Source organism: Perna viridis, chromosome 6 (genome assembly GCF_037379345.1).
Source record: "Perna viridis isolate PV_CMFRI_1.1 ecotype Kerala chromosome 6, ASM3737934v1, whole genome shotgun sequence".
NCBI lineage: Eukaryota > Metazoa > Mollusca > Bivalvia > Mytilida > Mytilidae > Perna > Perna viridis.
In genome coordinates, this window is record NC_142450.1 from 4,349,459 (window position 1) to 4,369,924 (window position 20,466).

The 20,466-nt window shown below is 33.9% G+C and overlaps 3 protein-coding genes across 6 annotated transcripts in view; 2 read left to right on the plus strand and 1 right to left on the minus strand.

Moving 5' to 3' along the window:
* LOC148613279 (synaptotagmin-12-like) overlaps window positions 1-1,248 on the minus strand; it is a 28,483-nt gene extending 27,235 nt beyond the window's left edge. Inside the window, exon 1 of the mRNA XM_088586602.1 lies at window positions 883-1,248. The gene's annotated coding sequence lies outside the window, so the exon portion shown is untranslated. The remainder of the gene's footprint in view (window positions 1-882) is intronic.
* LOC148613280 (neuronal acetylcholine receptor subunit alpha-7-like) lies at window positions 683-5,949 on the plus strand. Its single transcript, XM_088586603.1, has 2 exons — window positions 683-753; window positions 4,666-5,949. Exons 1-2 carry the CDS (start codon window positions 734-736, stop codon window positions 5,822-5,824), a joined length of 1,179 nt encoding a protein of 392 aa, XP_088442729.1. The 5' UTR covers window positions 683-733; the 3' UTR covers window positions 5,825-5,949.
* Window positions 5,950-13,250: 7,301 nt separating this feature from the next.
* Window positions 13,251-20,466, plus strand: part of LOC148613281 (uncharacterized) — a 46,550-nt gene continuing 39,334 nt past the window's right edge. For 3 of the 4 annotated variants that reach the window (XR_015923320.1, XR_015923319.1, XM_088586604.1), the window contains exon 1: window positions 20,318-20,441. The gene's annotated coding sequence lies outside the window, so the exon portion shown is untranslated. Of the gene's footprint in view, window positions 13,975-20,317; window positions 20,442-20,466 lie in introns of those variants that run through there. The other variant, XR_015923322.1, reaches the window with a different exon arrangement.

Sequence of the window (20,466 nt, forward strand, 5' to 3'; positions counted from 1 at the left end):
ATTACATCGTGACTTCCTAGGTTTGAAATTAAATAAATGAAAGTAAAACGCTTTGGTCGATACGCGACTGAATTGCTGAAGACAAGGACGGGGATGACAATAATCAACTTTCCATTGGACAGTTTTGACATATCGAAATTTGTTAAGATATTGAAGGAAAACAAACAAACTTTTGCTTTTCTTCATAACTTACAGCATAGTGTCTGTACAAAAGGTTGTTTTATTTACTGACCCAATTTATTTAAAGATATACTTGTACATTCAAATATATAGGTCCGGCCGAAAATATATGCGTTGTACATTTTATCGTAGTCCTATATATTTTATTGTGGTTTTGTTTCATTGTTTTGTATCATTATAATTTCTTGCTTGCCTTAGACCCTTGTCCCGAGAAATTTCATTTTCTACGTGAAAGACCACTTAAATAATAATGAACAAAACTTCGTGGTAGTAAAAAGCAATGATAACGTTGGAAGATAGAAACCAATATCTAAAATACTATTTGTTAAATGATTACGCTTCAATATTGATTATGGGATGCAGATAATGACCCATTAATCAAATATCGAAGATATGAATGAAAATTTACCTGTTGGTATGAAATAGTTGAACATACCGTATCTTTCAGAATGTCTGTATACAATAATAAAATCCACACTTTCTAGTAGATATACACGAAGAACAGCACTTTAATCAAACAAATAGTTCCGAATGATCTTCGTGTGTTGTAATAATGGTGTACATCTGTTATGTGTAAGTCATGAAAGACGTAATAATTTATTCATAATTTTAAATAATAACCGATAATTAATGGCACCAAAATGAGCAGGTCACATATTGTTCTATAAATATCTTAAATCGCCAATCAAGTAATTGACTTACCGTAGGTGAACGATTGGTCACTCTGTGTGGTCCATGCTAAACAAAGAATGTGCTCGTCAGATCCGTGTTAATCCCGTAAATTTGGTAAAAAGCTCTCTTTTATCGGTTAGTTGTCTGTTGTCACAAGCTTCCAAGCTTTCTGCCAAATCAATAGTACTAAATCAATGGAGAGAAAACTACCGACTTTGGTAAAACATTCGACTTGAGATCCCTTGGGCACAGGAAAAACGTATATTGTAATGACTTCATATTTAGTTTCAATAATTCCAGCTTCGATAGCATAAAAGTCAAAAGATGAATTCACCAAGCAACTATAGATTTTTGAATAAATAATGGATCTGTATGTGTTTATGGTCAAGTTTATCGAGGAATAGCAGTTTCTAATCGATAATCCTTATCTGGCATTTAGCTAGCAAAGTAAATGGTAAATATTTCAGGGGAAATATATACTGTTCTCTTTTTTTTTTGCAATAGCTAATTAATTAATTTCATATTGCAACACGATAGTTTAATTAACCAAGGACAGCTGGTAATTAATTATTGATAAATCATTAATTATTTTATTTGCTGCTGTAGTATTTACGGTGTTCGTCGTTTTATTATTCAGCATTCCATTGAGAAAATATAGTAGTATTTAAAGGAGCAGAGATGCAATCGCACGAGTTTAGCCTTCCGTATACACATAACTTAAGTAGCTGTCTTTGAAAGAATCTTGCAAAATCTGAAAAATGTGATACACCACAAAGAAGGATAATATTTTTTTGTAATTAAGTTGTTTTATGGGTCTATACTATGAAATGTGTAATTATTCATTCCAATCTGCCTGGTCTTAGGAGATAATCAACATTGAAAATCCAATAGATTCTATTGTATTTGAGTGTCATTTACAGAGTTATCTTCCTTCATTTTGAAATCTACAGAACATTCTATATAATTTTTATCTCCTAAGAACACAGGTTATATGAAAAAAACATATAATAAAAATGTTTAGTCTTTTTACCCATGAATCATATTTTGCATGATCCTTAGCTGGAGTGCTACTTAACTTGTTTCGCTTTGAATACCAGTCTCTGTAAGAATCAGGCAGTGGATGAAACGTAGTCATAAAAACAATCACTTCTGAGGTGTAATTTTTGCTATCGGTGCCACTAAATTTATGAAAATGATTTCAGACAAAAGCAGAAGACGAATACAACAACAGCGTTTCATGCCGATGTAGCAAGGTTTTAGTTGCTAATTAACTCTATTTTTGTTTTTATTCATTTATACTGTACATGCAGTGGATTTGAATATTTTATGGTGCCTTTTCTGTTTACTTGGTCGTGTATTTGTCCCAGCGAGGAATATAAGTGTAATTTTGCCATTCGTGACATCAGATTTATGAAATTGATTTCAGACAAAAGTAGAGAGTGATTACAATATTTCTGTGCCTTGTCCATACTCGAAGGTTTTTGTGGATGCGGTGTTGTTGATTTAATCTTTATGTGTGTATTCATTTGGTAGTTTGTGTTTTTATTGTATTTTGTCCGGTTTTATTTTGGTACCGTCTTGTCTTTGTCAAAAGAATCTATGAAAATTCCACTTCTTGTTCTAATCATTGTATCATTATTTCACTTGCTACATATCTGCATGTATATCTTCTTGGTGAAATGAATTTAGAAGTAAATCACGATAACTCCATTTTATCATTGTTTTACCACAGACTGGTCATTGATGTCGTATTGGTTTAACCCGAGCGATAGCGAGGTCTTAACGACATAAATAGCCAGTCTGCGTTAAAACAATGATAAAATGGAGTTTCCGTTATTTATTTCGATTTTGATAGGACGACTAGTTTCTTCATACTTCTGAAAAGACGTGGCCTATGTGTTGCACGAAATATTGGTCATTTGTTTATCACTTCTTTATCATAGCTGTAGTTTGAAGAGCCTTGAAGCATCATATCATATAATCAATATGATTCCATTGGAATGCACTTCAAACTGTCAAAAATTGAATATTTTCACACATACATGTATAAACGTCCAATTTCCTTGTGAAGACAATTGTTGATTACTATTGATACAGAGTATGCGATGAGTGTACCTGTACTTTTATGATTCTAATTTTTCGTTTTTGTCGTCTTTTGGTTTGGTTTGTTTTTTTTTTTTTTACAATAAATGAACTTTATTCGCATATTAACAAAAAAAAATGCTTCTCGTTTTCCTAACATATGCTTACAAAATGTTTGTAGAAGATATAGTGAAACGCAACAATTGCTCCAGCGTATAGCCTGAATCTAAAATGATAAACACTTTCAAATATCACCAAACGCCTTCACTAAGACTTAGTGTAAACGCACCTTTAAGCAAGCAGTGTAACCTCCGGACAACATATGTTAATAAAATCCACGGTAAGAAAACAATAACAATTCTTCGAAAACAATGTAAAAAGTAGTATAACGAGACAGAGACAAACCGTATCTAATATGCAACATCTCCTGACTGAAGAGGCGCGTGAAATCTGCGATGGGGCTCAACTAGCTTGATAAGGCCTTAACCAACTTTAATGTAAGGCAATGAACTGAAGCAACTCAAAAGTACATCCTAAACTTTACCCAAATAACGTATCCATTTTTCTCTGCATGGAATACCTACACATACACTTTATAGAAAACATATAGAGATACCCGCTCAAAGTATCCTCCAACCACTGAAAGCCAGGTCACAACATATTTAAATACGACAATACCATCAAAACTATACCAGCATTAGAAACCTTTTAAAGATTTGTTCTGTTGTTGCCTTATTGTTATTCATTTTTTATGTTTTTGTATCAGTTTTATTTATCAGTTTGTCTGCTTATCTGTGTATCAACTGTATGTAGACCGGAATAGACCACTGTCTGATCTTTCAAGATTAGAATAATCGATACATAGTTTTGGTTTAAATTACAGTTATTTGGTTTCAGTATTTAGTAAAAACATCAGATGTAAACTGGCACTACTTACATGTAGGTCTTTAGAGGAAGCTTTTTTTCGCAACCCAATATTCTAAAAATAGTACATGTATACAACCTGTGTATTTTGTTCCTCAGATTTTGAACTTTGGAAGTTGTTCTTCTTATCCAATGTATTTAGATCAAAATAGTTGCTTCTTGATTAGAGAAGTTTTGTTTTCATTTTCATTCTATCTGTCAATTCATCCTTTCCCTGTTTAGTGTTTTATCTTGAAATATTGTAAGGAATATTTTATTACCAGCTACACTTTAAAATCATTTATTAATATATCAATTAGGTTATAATCGATCATTTTACGTTTTTAATAGATTCCATGATGAAAAGAAATGTACAAAAATTTTAACCTATATATTGAAACAGTTTAATGGTAATGGCATCGACTCTTGTATTATGAATATTTGAATTGTCGATCGTGTTTGTAATGTCACTTCCGCTTAATCTAACAGTAGTCAGATATGTCAATGTTTACTTCCGGTTCATTTGTTGATATGTGGCTGAATTGATCACTATATACGAAATTTTGTATTTTCAGTAATTGAACTGATATTTTATGTGTCAATTTAGTTATATTGCAGTTCTTTCTAAAGTACGATGTAGTCCATTTCAATAGTAAACACTCGGTCACCACTTTATAATAGCCACCCTTCATTTACATGTAATATATCAACGTTCAGTCACATGCATTCAACATCATTGTGAGCTACTTGTATCGCTGTGAAGCGCTGGATACTCACGTGTAGTCCAATTTTATACGTTTTGACCCATCTTATTTCAACTTATTTCAGTATGTCGTGGATACTGACATTGTTTTTGCTCTACTTTATCAATACTGCCACAACCCAAACTTTACAAGATGCAAAAGATTTGAACGACTTCCTATTCGCCGACTACCGGAAAACTATAAGACCAACCAAAAATATGTCGGCTCCGACGGATATTTGTGTGGCATTCTTTATGTTGTCAATCAACGACTTTAGAGAAACAGAAGAAACACTTGTAATAAACGGCGCTCTTTCACTAAACTGGACAGATCCCTCTCTAATATGGAATCCATCAGATTTCGGAAATATAAGCGACATTCAAATTGATTCCAGAGATATATGGACTCCTTGGTTTTATCTTGTCAACAGTGCTGATGAACTGGCACCGATTGGCTCAGATTCCTACTTCTATGCATCTGTAATGAGTTATGGACAGGTCGCTTATTCACCCGGAGGAATCCTTGAAGCGAAATGTATAACTGATATATCAAAATTTCCTCTTGATGTGCAGATTTGTAGATTATCATTTATAATTTGGAGCGCAGGTGCGACACTGTACAAGTTCTCTTCTTTCAGACGGGCGGTTCTTTTGACTTATTTTACCGCAAACTCTAACTGGGATATTACTGAACATACAGCAATCCCTAAGTTAAATGACGGCGAGTACTATTCATTCGATGTAACTCTTTCAATGAAACGAAAATCAGCATACTTCATTGTTATGGTAATACTTCCGACCATAATGTTATGCCTCTTGAACCCGTTAGTATTCTTACTTCCGGTTCAATCTGGTGAACGGATTTCATTTGCTATTACTGTGCTGTTATCATACGCAATATTTTTGACGATTGTGTCGTCGTCAGTCCCGACAACACCAGACCCAATGTGTCGTCTGCTTTCTGTAATCATCGCAATAATGATTGTGAGCTGTCTGATAATTTTTGGTGTGATTCTTTCAAGTGTTTATTCCCATAGCGATCTATATGACCCAGGAAAAATAGTTGGATGTATTATAAAGATCTTCAATCGTAAGACAGAACACAATGACGGAACGGAATCAAAGCATACAACTTATACATCAGGTCAATCTATTTCTAAGGTCATTGATAAACTCTTCATGGTCACTTCTTATTTTCTTATTGTAATTATTCTTGCAGCCTACTTCATTGCCATCGCAATTTAATTATTTATTTCGCTGATGCCACGTAGTGTCTTATAAAGAACATTATAATATAAACATCATTTGAAAACATGTTCCTGCATTTAATTAGTAAAGGTAGTCTTTGTTTGTTCTCTAGTTTAACAGACAGTTACAATGTAGTATAGCCAAATCTCAACACACACACTAGCAAGCAAGTAAGTCTAAAGCAAAGGAATATAAATGTCATATTCTAACTTGTGTCTTTAGTGACAGCTACGTGTAATAGTTTATCTAAAAGAGTAGAGAGTTAATTTTTACATTTAGACAGCTTTGCAATGTTCTTATAATACAATGCACTGCAACACTTATATTATTTTACGATATTTTATCGTAGCAAAATGCATGTTCCTCTGGTTCCTGCCGCCGATGTTGGTGAAACATAAGTTATTTTCAAACTACACGTACATGCATTTATTTGGTTTACATCTTGCAGAGGCGTAACTAAAAATTTATAAAAGGGGATGCCAGGTCGGCATGTACTTATTACCCACATTGTTTACTAAATTAATAAAAAAATCAATAAAGAGATGGGGGATTCAAACTGTGTGTATATAAATTTATAAAAAAAATATAAAAATTGTCGTCGTGAATCTTAATTTGTCTTCACCACATCTTTGAATACATTTCATTTATTTCTAAAATGACAAGATACATGTGCTGTTATTGTATGATGTGCATAAAACGAGTTGATTATGTGCAAGTCTTTTCAAATTACCTTTTAAATGTTAATCCAGCTAAAAAAATTATATGAATTATATCCCAAGCGAAGATCGTAGTGTAATTTTCCCACTGTTGGTGATTAATTCCATGAGGGTCATATCATGTTTTAATAACTCTCCTCAGCTAATCAAGTTTGTAACTTTCTAACATTCCGAATAATGCAATTCTATAAGTATCATACATCATCATGTACAATGGTCATGCAAACAGTACATTTGAAAACTTTATTACTCATGCGTGACAACTTCTAATATGGTGACCTTTGACCTTTGTTTCTACCACGTTGGTTTGTTGAATTAGGCACCTCTTAAATGTGATGCCCCCTCTCGAAAAAAAAAAAAAAAAAAAAGGTACATGCTTGTCAAAACCCAACGACCTGACAATATAATTTACTCGACCTTGAGGAAGAATAATTTCTCTATTTGAAAAGACCACTATTAGATCTCTACATTACTGGGTTTGTTGTACAAAAATTAAAAAAAATTACTTTGTCAATAGAATGTTGGAAAAATGAGGTTTTTGACAGAATTGTTGGCCCTTGAAATGTTCATTTATAGTACATTTCAATGAAATTATAACCCAAATTATTACCGGTGTGATTAGAAAAGTCTTGTCTTTTTTTTTTATTTAATTCTTATTGTGCAAATAGTTTGATTACACATTCGAAATTTTTTTTTTCATTCAACGCTTCACCCATTGCCTGATTCTTACAGAGACTGACAATAAAGAACATGTACTTCGTATGTAAGTAAATGACTGAATACTTAGGGAAATCAAAGAAGTGGTTTTTCAGACAACCAGAGGACTGTACAATGAAAATATGCTAGAGGACACGGAGTTGTCTTTCTTTCTTCATTTTATTCTTTAAATTCATTCATTCATTCATTCATACCTTTATTTCCTCAAATACATGAGATATATGAACAGTTTATATATATATAGCATATAACAAAACATTATTACATGTAAAAATGGAAAAAAATATCAAATATTTACAATTATTTCATGAAACGGTCATTTCAATCGGGGATATCTGTATTAGTACAATCCACGTTAACGTTATCACGAACAAGTCTAAATTGGCGGTTGTATTCTGCGGCGCATTGCACAACATGAGCGTGGCACAATTTAATGAAGTTGATTGCGTCATCATCGCTGCTTTGTATAATGTTCGGTATTTCCCAAGTAGAATAATAAAAAGATCATCCTGGGAGTACAAGTTCTGTAAACAGTTTTAGGTTTTAAGTTTTCGATTATCATGTCCCACCAGATTTGTCTCAAGACGTTGGTTGCAGAACATGTACGACTCTACTCTGGGAATTTTTCAGACCCTTCTATAAGTTTACGTTATCTTCCCTGTATCAATTTGATCCGATGGAGCAGTGTAGAGAATAGAGTCGTCACATTCTGAGACGTTGTATAATATTGATTTGTTGTGACATGCATCATTAATTTGATCCTCTATCCTACATAATAACACCAAGATGAACTGTCCCGTACTACCATACATCGTGTACTAAGTTACATCCCTAGATTAATCCTACGAGGAGGAATCACCCGGCCAGCGAAAGCTATATTTTTATATGGCCGAGTTGTCTAGGACGCTGGACTTAGTGCAGGCGGTGTTGCCATAGATGTCACAGCGGTACGAGTTCGAGTCCCGCGGAGGGAACGACAAAAATTTGCTTCGCAAATTTGACATTTCTAACATCGTTGGGAATTTTTCAGACCCTTCTATAAGTTTACGTTATCTTCCCTGTATCAATTTGATCCGATGGAGCAGTGTAGAGAATAGAGTCGTGACATTCTGAGATGTTATATATATATATGTGTGTGTGTGTTTTAGTTTTCCATATTCATGTATAAATATTTCTTTTTTCAAATTAAACTATGTCAAATTACTATTTTATGTGATAAGGAAATCATGAATGAACTGAACCAGTATTTGTATTTGCCAATGAACAGATTTATCAATTTGTATTTTATTTGATATAAGAACGCAAATTTATCTCTTCAGTTATGTTAAACTTTGTTTGATAAACCACTTCTCATAGATAAGACGAGATATCAATAGTTATATTTAATGTCTTATCGGTTTGATAACTTACCAAACTTGACAATGACCGAATTTCACGCGCTCGCAACGCGACAAGTGCCGCTTTAATTGTTTTGAAGTGATTTCGATTTCTTAGTTCCATTATCGAAATAAATTAAAGTCTTAAAATAAGTTTTTACCTGTTGAACTTAACATTTTTAAAGTGTCAGTCTCAGTAAGAATCAGGCAGTGGGTGAGACATGGTATGAAAAAAAAAAAACCCAATTTGAAAGAGTAATCAAGGGAACCAAGGTTATAGTGGTAATCAAATGAATGCAAACCAGGGATAAAGACCAGACATGGAAAACAGACATACACAACAAAGAACATAAAATAAACAAAAGAATGTAATCCAGGGACAAAGACCAGACATGGAAAACAGACATACACAACAAAGAACATAAAATAAACAAAAGAATGTAATCCAGGGACAAAGACCAGACATGGAAAACAGACATACACAACAAAGAACATAAATCATACATACAACAGTTAATTTGACTGTTTGCCCTTCAGAATCAAGGAAAAGATACAATATTTTCCTTATCATATTGGTGCATTGCGTTATCATTACATTGAAAAGCACTGAAATGAACATTTCAAGGGCAGATAACCAAAAACTTCATTTTTCTAACATTCTATTGAAAAAATTCTGAACAAATCCAATGATGCAGAGGTCAAATAATGGTCTTTTCAAATAGAAAAAGCATTCTCAAGGAATATTTTGTTGTCAGATTAGTGGGGTTTTGACATGAAAATTTCTGATATAAATTTCCTCATTTGCCTGATTCTTACAAACACTAATGCTTAAGCAATACAGTAAACCTGTTTTAACCGATCTCATTTTGACATATTACTTTGACAGCAATTCGGTTTATCCAGTTTGAAATGATTTAAACTGATATGAAGGACTTTTAAAATTGTTTGCTTTAGACAGGTTTTTGATTTATCAGGGTTCGATTTATATAGGTTTCACTGTATATGCTACCATAAGAACAAGTTACGGTACTTTGTAGTCCTTACTATACTGTTTTTACTTGTTTTGCGTTTATACACGTATTAAGTAGCAGTCTATATAAAAATGAGGCAGGAGGTGATTCATGCATGTCAAAAACCTACAAAATTCACTTTTATTTCTTATTTAGGAACAGTTACAGACCACATAACTATTAAATCGGTTGTTCCGCTTTTGAGATAAACACTAAATACATGTAGATTGTGTATGAAATTGGCATTCTGCAGGAGTTATCGTTCCTGATTTGGTTTGATTAAGTTGATTGTAGTGGGTGATTAATGTATGGTTTTCTCAAAATGGGTTTTATCTACACCATGATTCACCATATAGGCAGGGTCCGAATTTTATATGAACTGGTACTTTCAGATATTTATGGGCTCAAAAAATATGACGATGACGCAAATTCAGATATCTCAGCGTTGGTAAACTGCATTTTTAACGCTCTAAGGTCACATGCACTAGTAAATATCTATCATGTAATACATTGTACTTCTTTGTATTGTACATGGGAGAATCGATTGATGCTGGGTTTCGCTTCCTATTTCGATAGATTGGTTTTGAGTAATTCGTATATATACATGTAATTAGTAATGCATTAAGATTATCGAGACGTTACTCCTTAAAACAAGTGTACAGTATATCGAAATTTGCAACATCAATACGTCTTGTATTATTGTATTACTTAAGACAGGTTAGTAAAATATTAAAATTATATAAACTAAAAATCTTCTTACACAGGAAACCTTTTTTTTTTGTAAATAACCTCATGTTTAAACATAATATGAACCTAGGTAAATCAATAATCTTCCTAAACCGAAAAAATCTGAAGTACAAAAAATGGGTTCGGTTTAGACCGGTGTCACTATTGATATTTTTAGGAATTTACTGGTTGTCTTTCCCATAAACCATTGAACTTTAAACAGACGAATTATGTCATTAATGACTACAACTGAGTAGTGATACATGTACTTAATGCCTATTAACATTGCTGCTTTAAATACATGTATGATGAAATCTTTCTAAACCGAATCCCTTTTGCAGGAAGGTAAAACATTCATTTACATTGGTTCACATACACACAGAATTGAAAAGTGTCTGAATTGGACGGTTCTCTGAATTATTCAGGGTTTGTTGAGGACATGTTTAACTGTTATATACGAATTAATACAACCATATTAATGTTGGTTGAATCGGATACACCAACTACATGGAAATCTGTCTAAACCAAACCAATTTCGGACTGTGGAGTCAGTTCAGTTTAGTCGGATTACATAGGTTCATAGAACGCTTACCCTACCGGTGCACCTGGTCCAAGTTGCTCATTTACTTTTGTTACTTTGTATGTATTATTTCAGTTACCTTATGTTCTTATGTTTTCCATGTTTGGTCTTTGTCCCTGCTTTACAGCTTTACATTCTTTTGATTTCCGATAGAATATTGGTTCCCTTGATTAATCTATCAGAATTTGTTGATATTGACGCGAGGTTATTAATAGAACAGGTTGGTATAGACATGTAGATATAGTTTATATATATAAGCATGTCCTTCAACTTCTCTGTAGTTTATATAAAAGAATCAAATACAAATACTGGATAACATATTTATGTAGAAATAAAATACCAAACTTTTAACTACAAATGTATGGTCAAGTCTGAGTTACCAAAAAAAAAACTATTTTGTTATGTCCAAAAACATACATTTTTGCCAATTTTGGTGGAAGAAATCTGTATTGGACTGAAACATCAATGAGACGCAATGCAGATAATTGAGCCCCAAAATGACTGTTCTGGCAAAATACAGGACCAACTGAAAAGATATATTCTGTATGAGGCAGTTCTGAAACATTTTTTGGACAATTAAAATGATTGAACAAGTACAACTGTAGTTTTGTTTGGATTCTTTCCTTTTCTCTCTCTAAAGCATACAGATAATTTAGGATATTGAACACCCGCTGATTTTGTAGTAAACTATAATGCCAAATGCCAAAACCAGATGCAAACTGAATAACTTTAGAAAAAAACAATCACAATTCTCCGATTTTCGAGTAATGAAAATTACATTGAGACTGCCTTGCTTGACTTTTAAAATAAAAACGAAATCAAGGGAACCGTTTATACATCTACTGATGACCAGAAATTAACTTAAAACAATTAATTTGCAAATCAGCTGTTGTGAAGATGTGAAGACAAAAAGCGAAACGACTAATACACATTTATACTCGAAGTCGATAATTAACAGAATAATGGTTGTAACGCATGCGCAGTTACCTATTTCTAAGAATCCCCAAAAAATTGATTTTTTTATCGAGTGGGTGTTGTATACTCGTAATAAATATAAAGAAAATACTTAAAATATGGTTAGTCTATAAACTTCATTTCTACTAAACTTTATATTGTATGAGAAGTCGTACTTGTTAAACTAGGAGCTTATCAGAGAATCAGACGCCATAAATTTCGTGCATTTTATGAATTCATTTTTATAGAGCATTGAATAATGTTATCAGCAGGTAGTTGTGTTTGTAGAGACAATTTACATTTTAATGTAAATTTGAAAAGTGAACGACTCCACAGCTAATGAAACGTTTGTTTTATAGAAAAGAGTAACCAAGGGAACCAACATTTTAGCGGAAATCAAAATAATGTAATCCAAGGATAAAGATCAGAAAGGGAAAACAGACAGACAAAACACAGGACATGCAATAAGCATAAAAGAAATACGTTCATAGAATCAAAAGTAAATGAACAGCTCGGAATCCACTAAAAACTGGGAGCATGGTCGAGGTGCACAGGTAGAGAAAGCATCCTCTGTTTTTCTAATAGATATTACACCACCAGCTGCTGCGGTGGTGTAATATCTATTTTGCCAGATTTATTTTGGACTTGATTATGAATCGGATTAGTGTTCTATTATCTTCTTGTTACCCTTATTTTTTAGAAACACCCGTCGATTTGCAGATAAAAAGTTAAGTTCGGAGTAGACGAATGGGGAAAGGTAAACTATAAAGTTAAGTCCGGAGTAGACGAATGGAGACAGGTAAACTATAAAGTTAAGTCCGGAGTTGACGAATGGGGAAAGGTAAACTATAATATAAACTCTTCCTAAAAAGCAGTAATTTCATGTAATTACAAAATACATAAGCATACATACATTTATCTCTTCTAGTAAATTTGGAAATGTATATGCAAACATTTGATTTATAAAAACACGAGTCGTTTGTTCCGAAACTATGTATGCTTGATCTCCGCATTACAATAACTCAACAGTATTTTATATGTACATGTGTTTAATATTTATTTTCTAAATCATGAGAAGGTCTTTGTTACCAGTAAATTGACATGGACTAAATAAGACAGAGGCATTGTCAATAGACTGATAAACCAATACATTAACTTAAAGTAATAGTAAGATAAAGCATAACGATACATTGTATTTTACCCAATTTAAAATTCAAAAGAAGTTTTTTTTACCTATAATCCAATATCACATTGAATAAGTAGTGTCATTATATTATTAAAACGCAACATTCTAAGATGTTCTCGTCTTTGTAAATATAATAAAAAATAATAATAAAAAAATAATAATAAAATGAAATGAAATGAAATGAAATAAATAAATAAAAAAAAAAACACACAAAAAAAACCGATTGTAATGCACAACTATCTTCTAAGACAAACGCGTTGTCCTAAAAACGTGAATTCAGATGCAGAAATAGATTATTTTTTTTTATTTTAGAATAAAAATATTTTAATATAATATGATAAGTGCAAAAGAAAATTAGCAACTCGGATTCCAACAAAAATTGGGAACATGGACCACGTGCAGTGGTAGGGTAAGCGTCCTCTGCTTTTCTAGAAACCCCCGTCCAGTTGCTCGTAGTTAATTCCAGGGGTAGACGATAGAGGAAAACAAAACTATGACAAGTTGAACAAATCAGTTTTCATGGTGCAGATGGATACACCGTAACGATCCACGAGTTCATGATGACGACTATAAAACTTCTGTAATGATGACTTCAGTCTTGTAGCAACATAACCCTGTTCCAGAGGCCTAATTGTTAGAAGTCTAGCGAGATAAAAAAAGTCTTTACCATTGATATCAAAATAAGGGTCAAGATATGACGGTGACCTTACATTATCTTTTATGATTTGTATTTTCTTTTTACAAAGTATGAGGAATCTCTGCCGAGAACTACGTATTTGTGTCTAGGTGTATCGTCGTTTTGGAGGAACAACAATGTATAATGTTTTTGAGTCGGGATTTTAACAAATTACTGGGAATAGAAGTATAAAGAGTTGAAAAAATGTAGGTATTAATGCTATTGTATTCTGATAATAATAGAGGGTTTCTTAGAGATCTTTGGAATTTGTCAGGGTCCACATTAAATCAATACCATCGCGAGAGTAACACGTGTCGTGGTAGGTCTGGAGACCCTCTATGACAGCTGTGAGTATAGAAGTAAAACGTTTTGAAAGAGGTTTGGTGGTGCATTTTGCAGGACCAGCTATTTACAACTGTTTGTATGGGTTTTTGTGGAGTTTTGAAATCCAGTACATAGACGGTAGATCACAATCATCGTCTTTGGTACAATCCCTGAACCGATCCACTCAACAATTTGACGGATCGATGACCGCTGACTGATTAATCGCTGACGGATCGATATACGATGACCGGTGACCGATCTGACCGCAGTTTTGTTACGTAAAATGACAGATGATCTGCTAAAAATGAAATAAATGTAAAATTAAAGTATTATTTGATGTTTAAATCTACTGCTTTATGTTTATATGTGTAAAATTGACAAATAAAACAACTGAATCTGTAAAATATATTGACCGCTCTGTGGTCACGTGATGCAATAATTGGTAATGGTTCGGCGGGCGAACCCCAAATGGATGAGGAATTCTCTACGGAGACTGATCCGTTAAAAGAGGCGTATGCACTCCAAAGCGCGACGTACGGATAATCAAGATGTGTGGGCCAAGCTAGTAGAAAAGCTAAAACATAATCACCCGTCTACGAAGTCTTGGTGGCAGATATGAAACCAAATTTCAGGTATGAAACAACGCAAAGTTGGCATACCTCCGTTGCAAATAAGTGGTAATCTTATCACCGATGATACTGCCAAAGCGGGTGATTTTAACGAGTTTTTTTCTTACAAACGGAACTAGACGACTCTAACACTCATCTTTCTCATCCTATCATAGGTGAAAATGGGATTAACGAATGCGTAATCATAGAATCCGTGTTCGGAGATGTGTTGAAAAACCTTAACACGGATAAGGCTTCCGGCCCCGACCTTACTAGTATTAGCCCTAACTTCTAAAGGCCGCATACTCGGAACTGAAGAGTCCCTTATGTAGACTTTTCAATCTCTCTCTATCTCGAAGTCTCTCTTTCCAACTATGTGGAAAAGAGCGAACGTGACGCCAGTTTTTAAGACCAGAAATGCACGAGAACTTAAAAATTATCGACCTATTTCGCTACTGAGTATTATTTCAAAATGTATGGAACGTTGAGTTTATAAGCACGTACATAATTTTCTGAGAGATAATCGGATTATTACTCAACACCAATCAGGATTTACTCATGGTGACTTAGCTAACAACCAACTACTAGATATTTCAAATTCATTCGGCCAAGCTTTGAATAAGGTAAGGAAATTGGCGTTGTTATTGCAATATCTCCAAGGCCTTTGACCGTGTTTGGCATAAAGTCCTATTATACAAGTTACAACAGTACGGTCAAACAGGACGTCTCTTGTGATGGTTTAGTAGTTATATGTCAGACCGACGCCAGCGAGTTGTTTTAAACGGTTGCTTTTCTAATGTAGAAACCAGTGAGAGCTGGAGTTCCGCAAGGATCTATACTCGGACCTATAGTATTTCTTGTTTTTATTAACGACATCGTCAACGACATCGATACTTGAATTAAATTATTCGCCGACGACACTAGTCTTTATGTCATAGTAGAGACGCCAAATATTCAGCTCGAATATTGAATAGTGATATGGAAAAAAATCACCAATGGGCTACTTGCAGGTTGGTGCAATTCAATCCTCATAAAACGGAAACGAAGTTGATAACACGTAAAAATGCTAGACAAAACCACCCTCTGTTACAGATGAATAATTTTGTTCTTCAAGAGGTCATCAGTCACAAGCATTTCGATATCTATTTCTCCGACGACGGTTTCTTGCATGATCATGTTGATCATATCATTAGGAAGGTATACAAGAGGATTAATACCCTACGACGTGTACGATTGGTTCTTGTTCGTTTTACACTAGCAAAATGTATATGTCTTTTGTCAGATCGATCGTAGAATATGGAGACGTTGTATGGGATAACGATTTACAAATCTTGATGAACAAGAACGAGGAAGTTCAAATACAACCCATGCGAATTGTCACAGATGGTACAAAATTAAGATCGTTGGACGAGCTATATCGAGAAACCGGATGGGAAAAACTCTCTGATAGGAGGAAAAACATAAACTTGTGATGATGTATAGGATGGTGACCATTTTACCTGCCAATCACATAATTTATCTGAGTTACGTACTAGGACGTCATTATACTCCAATTATTTTCTGCCGTCCACTGTCAAAATATGGAACGACCTTCAAGTCACCACTCGGGATTCTACGTCTTTGAATATATTCAAAACGTTTATTAATATTTTGAACGATCGTAAAAAACCTGTGTACTATAATATTGGTAGTAAATCCGGTCAGGTCTTGCACGCCAGATTATGCATGAACAGCAGCTCTCTCAATGAACATCTGTACAGGCGAGGTCTGGTGGCCACTCCGAACTGTATCTGCGGACAAAGAGAAACAAACAGCCACTTTCTACTTGAATGTAACAATTACTCAGAGATTCGACGTAACACTATACATACTTCGAATTTCAATATCGATATTGATATTCTTCTCAAAGGGTCTGATGCCCTAACTTTAGAACAACATGCAGATTTATTCTTAAAGGTGCAAACTTACATTTTAAAAATTAAAGATTTGTCAATGCTTAATAGTGTATATACATATACCTCTTCGTATTATGTGTTATGAGCATGCTATTATCGTCTTAAGATAGCTCGTTGTTTATTTGGAGACGGATTTTGTTGCACGGACCGGTTCAGGTACTGTAGAAACACTAAAAGAGGATAGAACAGATGTATGGTTTAAAAAAAACCCCTCATTTTTGGAGAGTGTGGTAGCTGTCTTATTAGTGGTATTATTTTCTATACGTGTACATCTAATAATAAACATTGGATTCATTGTTCTCCAATTTGGAATGCGTTGTGAAAGTTAGAAGGTAACTGTGTCTACATCTCGGTAGTAAAATAAAAAAAGGATAAAATTAGGAATTCTTTGCGTTAGATTATTTCAATATAAATTCTTTATGTTGAAGAAATGACACAAAATGTGTTGGTTATGTGTACGTTTGGTTTTTCGCAAATCATTTTGTAATTTTGATATTTCTGAGTATTATCTTGTCAAGACGTCTTCTTGTTTCCATCTTTGGTATAATATTTTTTTATAATAATAAAAACCTTAATGCCGCATTTAAAGATAGGACGTTAATGTGCCGTATTTGTTTTTATGTCATGTTCTCTGGAACCGGAAGGTACAAGCTCATCGTAAATATCAATTATTTGTCGACAAATAATCAGTCCCTGGTTCTGCCGTTTTGATTAGCATTTAGATAGTATATGGAAATGTACCTGTTTTACAAATTCCTCGTTGCTAAAAGTAGTCTTAAAAACTTACCAAAATATAAAGTTGGCGAGGTCTTTAATCTTGAAACGCATGAGAGTTCTAAGTATGTCAATAACTGTCAATGCTACATCAGTTTTCAAAGATTGCAATGTAGCAAAACATTGTCTGCTATACATGACTAAACATGTTGTCATAACAGCAGACAAAGCCAAACTCAACACTGTTTTTGTCTGCAAGACGTATTAGTATTGCACGCAATATTAATTATCGTAAGTAGACAGAAAAAAACCTATAATGAGACAAACAGTTATATCACACACTTTAAAAAGAAATAGAGGAGAATCAAATCAACGCTAAATGGCTAGATCTGTAAGAGTAATCAAGGGAACCAAGGTTATAGCGGTAATCTAAAGAATGCAATCCAGGGACAAAGACCTGCTTTTCTAGAAACATCCGCAGAGTTGCTCATAAAAAGTCAAGTCTGGAGTAGACGAGATAAGGAAAACTATGACCCGTTGAATAAATCAGTTTTCATGGTGCAGATGGATACACCATAACGATCCACGAGTTCATGATGGCGACCATAAATCTTCTGTAGTGATGACGTCAATCTTTTAGCAAAATAACCCTTTTCCAGAAGCCTATTTGTGAGAGTTCTAGCGCGATACCAAAAGTCTGCATAGTTTCGGCAAGCTCTGGCATAACGTATGAGTTGTGATTTGAACACTCAATACGTAGATGCTGAAGGGATGTTGCCACGGATTAAAGGAAAATTGACAATCCTGAATGAAAAGGCATCACGTTTGTCGTAAAGTTTGGTCAATAGTTTTCCTTTACCATCGATTTCTAAGTGTAGGTCAAGATATGAGGCTTACTTCACAGTGTCTGTAGTGTCCTTTATCTCAAGTTTTTTGGGGGTAGTTGCGATGTATCAAATCCTCGAAATTAGGATTGTTTAAAGATAATACTTCATATATATAGCGGAAACTGAGATTAAAGGATCTAGCCAAACGATATTCTTTCTTTCGGATCAGATCAGCTATAAAGTCAGTCTCATAGGAGTGAAGGAATAGGTCAGCAAGTAAAGGAGCACAATTTGTTCCTATGGGAATGCCGACCGTTTGTTGAAAAACACGTCCACCACACTGGACAAATATGTTGTCGATTAAAAATTCCAGCATTTTGTTTGGGTTTAACGTCCGAGCAGCAATATTTCAGCTATATTCAGACGATGGACATGAAATTGATGATAAAATGAACATGAAATGATGATGAAATGAAAAAGGGATCGGACACAAGGACAATGGGATCGACAAATTTTGACTGGAAATAGGGAGATGTCGGGCAATTTAGCCCCCTGTGGCGGAGCCCTATGGTTTCTACTCCGGGAGAATACCACAGTAGGGTTTTTTAACGTGCGAGGAACGTGGCGTCTTTTCCAGGATCCTCATTGAATTAATACCAATACTTTCAAGCCTCATTCGAAACTATTAACTGCAATACTTGCAGCTGTCAAAAAGCGTTTTCAGTCTTACACTTGTTACTCCTGTATTGGTATAAATTCAATGTTGATCCTGAAAAAGTCGAAAGATATACAGCAAGCGCTCAATGCTAAATTATTATTTCTATCATTTATATTTTCCCTTCCAATACTAAATTGAGATCCCGCCTCAAAAACATTAAAATTGAGACAAATTTTGCTCCGCTACTCCCTGACCTATTCCTCACCTTTTATGAGGCTGACTTTTTAGCTGATCTGATCTAAAATAAAGAATACTGTTTATCCAGATCTTTCATTTGGGTTTCCGCTACATAAATAACGTATTGGCCATAAACAAACCTAGTTTCTGGCATTTTTTATATTCCATCTGCCAAAATGAAAAAACAAAATAAACTTGAGATAATGGACACTACTGACACTATAAAGAAGCTATATATCTTGACCTACATTAAGAGATATGACCAAACTATACGACAGACATGATGACATCTCATTCTGTTCTCATCTTTCCCTTCATCTTTAGAAGCACCCTTTCAACACCTGCGTATAAAGTAATACTTCATGCCAATGTTTGCCGTAATTTGCTATAACCTTGGTTCCCTTAATTACTCTTTCGCAGACTATTTGCACAATTCTAATGGGTGGCCTTGGGATGACATTTTCATCCCGATGGGGTTGTTGTCTCTTTTACATATACACCATACTCATTAGTGTTGTATTCTTACAACTAGTCTTCTTAAACCGGGTTATGTTGTTAAAAGATTGAAGTTGTCACTACAGAAGTTTAATGGTCGTCATCATGAACCGGCTAACGATCAACTTTTTATTTTATATTGACTTAAAATATTTCAATGTAATATTTTTGATTTTTGTGTCATAATTTATTTGAAACCATAAGGCGGAATGTTTCTCTTTGCATTTTCTGAATAAAGATTATCAAAATAAATGAAGCATTACTACATATTCTATTGAAATAATTATTCATTTGACAGACATCTTTGGCTTGTTTATAAATTTTGCAGTTTTGTTGAAACTGTCTCCAAAAAGTTCTAAAACGATACAAAATAATTGGTCACGATCCCTAGCTTCCTTTGTTTACGAGATCAAGCTGCAATACTTGAATTATATGTATAGTGTACAAGTATATGAAAGATCTGTTCACGATCATTTTCTCGGTTGACAGTGTGACGGGGTGATAAGTAAAAATTATAAAAAGTTCTGATCAAGAACTGATCAAGTAACAATAGAATAGATATACTACATATTAAACAAAATTTATAAGACTTTTATTCAAAATGTGTTCCTTTTAATATATGACAAACATTTAAAAAAATGACGAAAAATCATAGGTATGTTTAATAAATGCGTTTTTTACACTGACTACGTTATCTTCAGCAAATATTTCTTCCTGTACTAGATAAACGTTATCATGGTAATGTATTAAATTAACCGTAGCACCCTTGGTATGGCTTTTATCACATTATCTGAAACCGACAATTTGCAGTAATTAGCATTCATTTAACAGATTTCTAGTGTGTGATCAGTTCAGGTAGGTGATTTGTATTCACAGAGTT

Bases quoted from the DNA above. Each gene is read 5' to 3' on its own strand.
- LOC148613280 (XM_088586603.1), top strand. From the start codon at position 734: ATGGTGTACATCTGTTATGT. The intron at 754-4,665 runs GTAAGTCATGAA...AACTTATTTCAG, and splicing joins ATGGTGTACATCTGTTATGT to TATGTCGTGGATACTGACAT.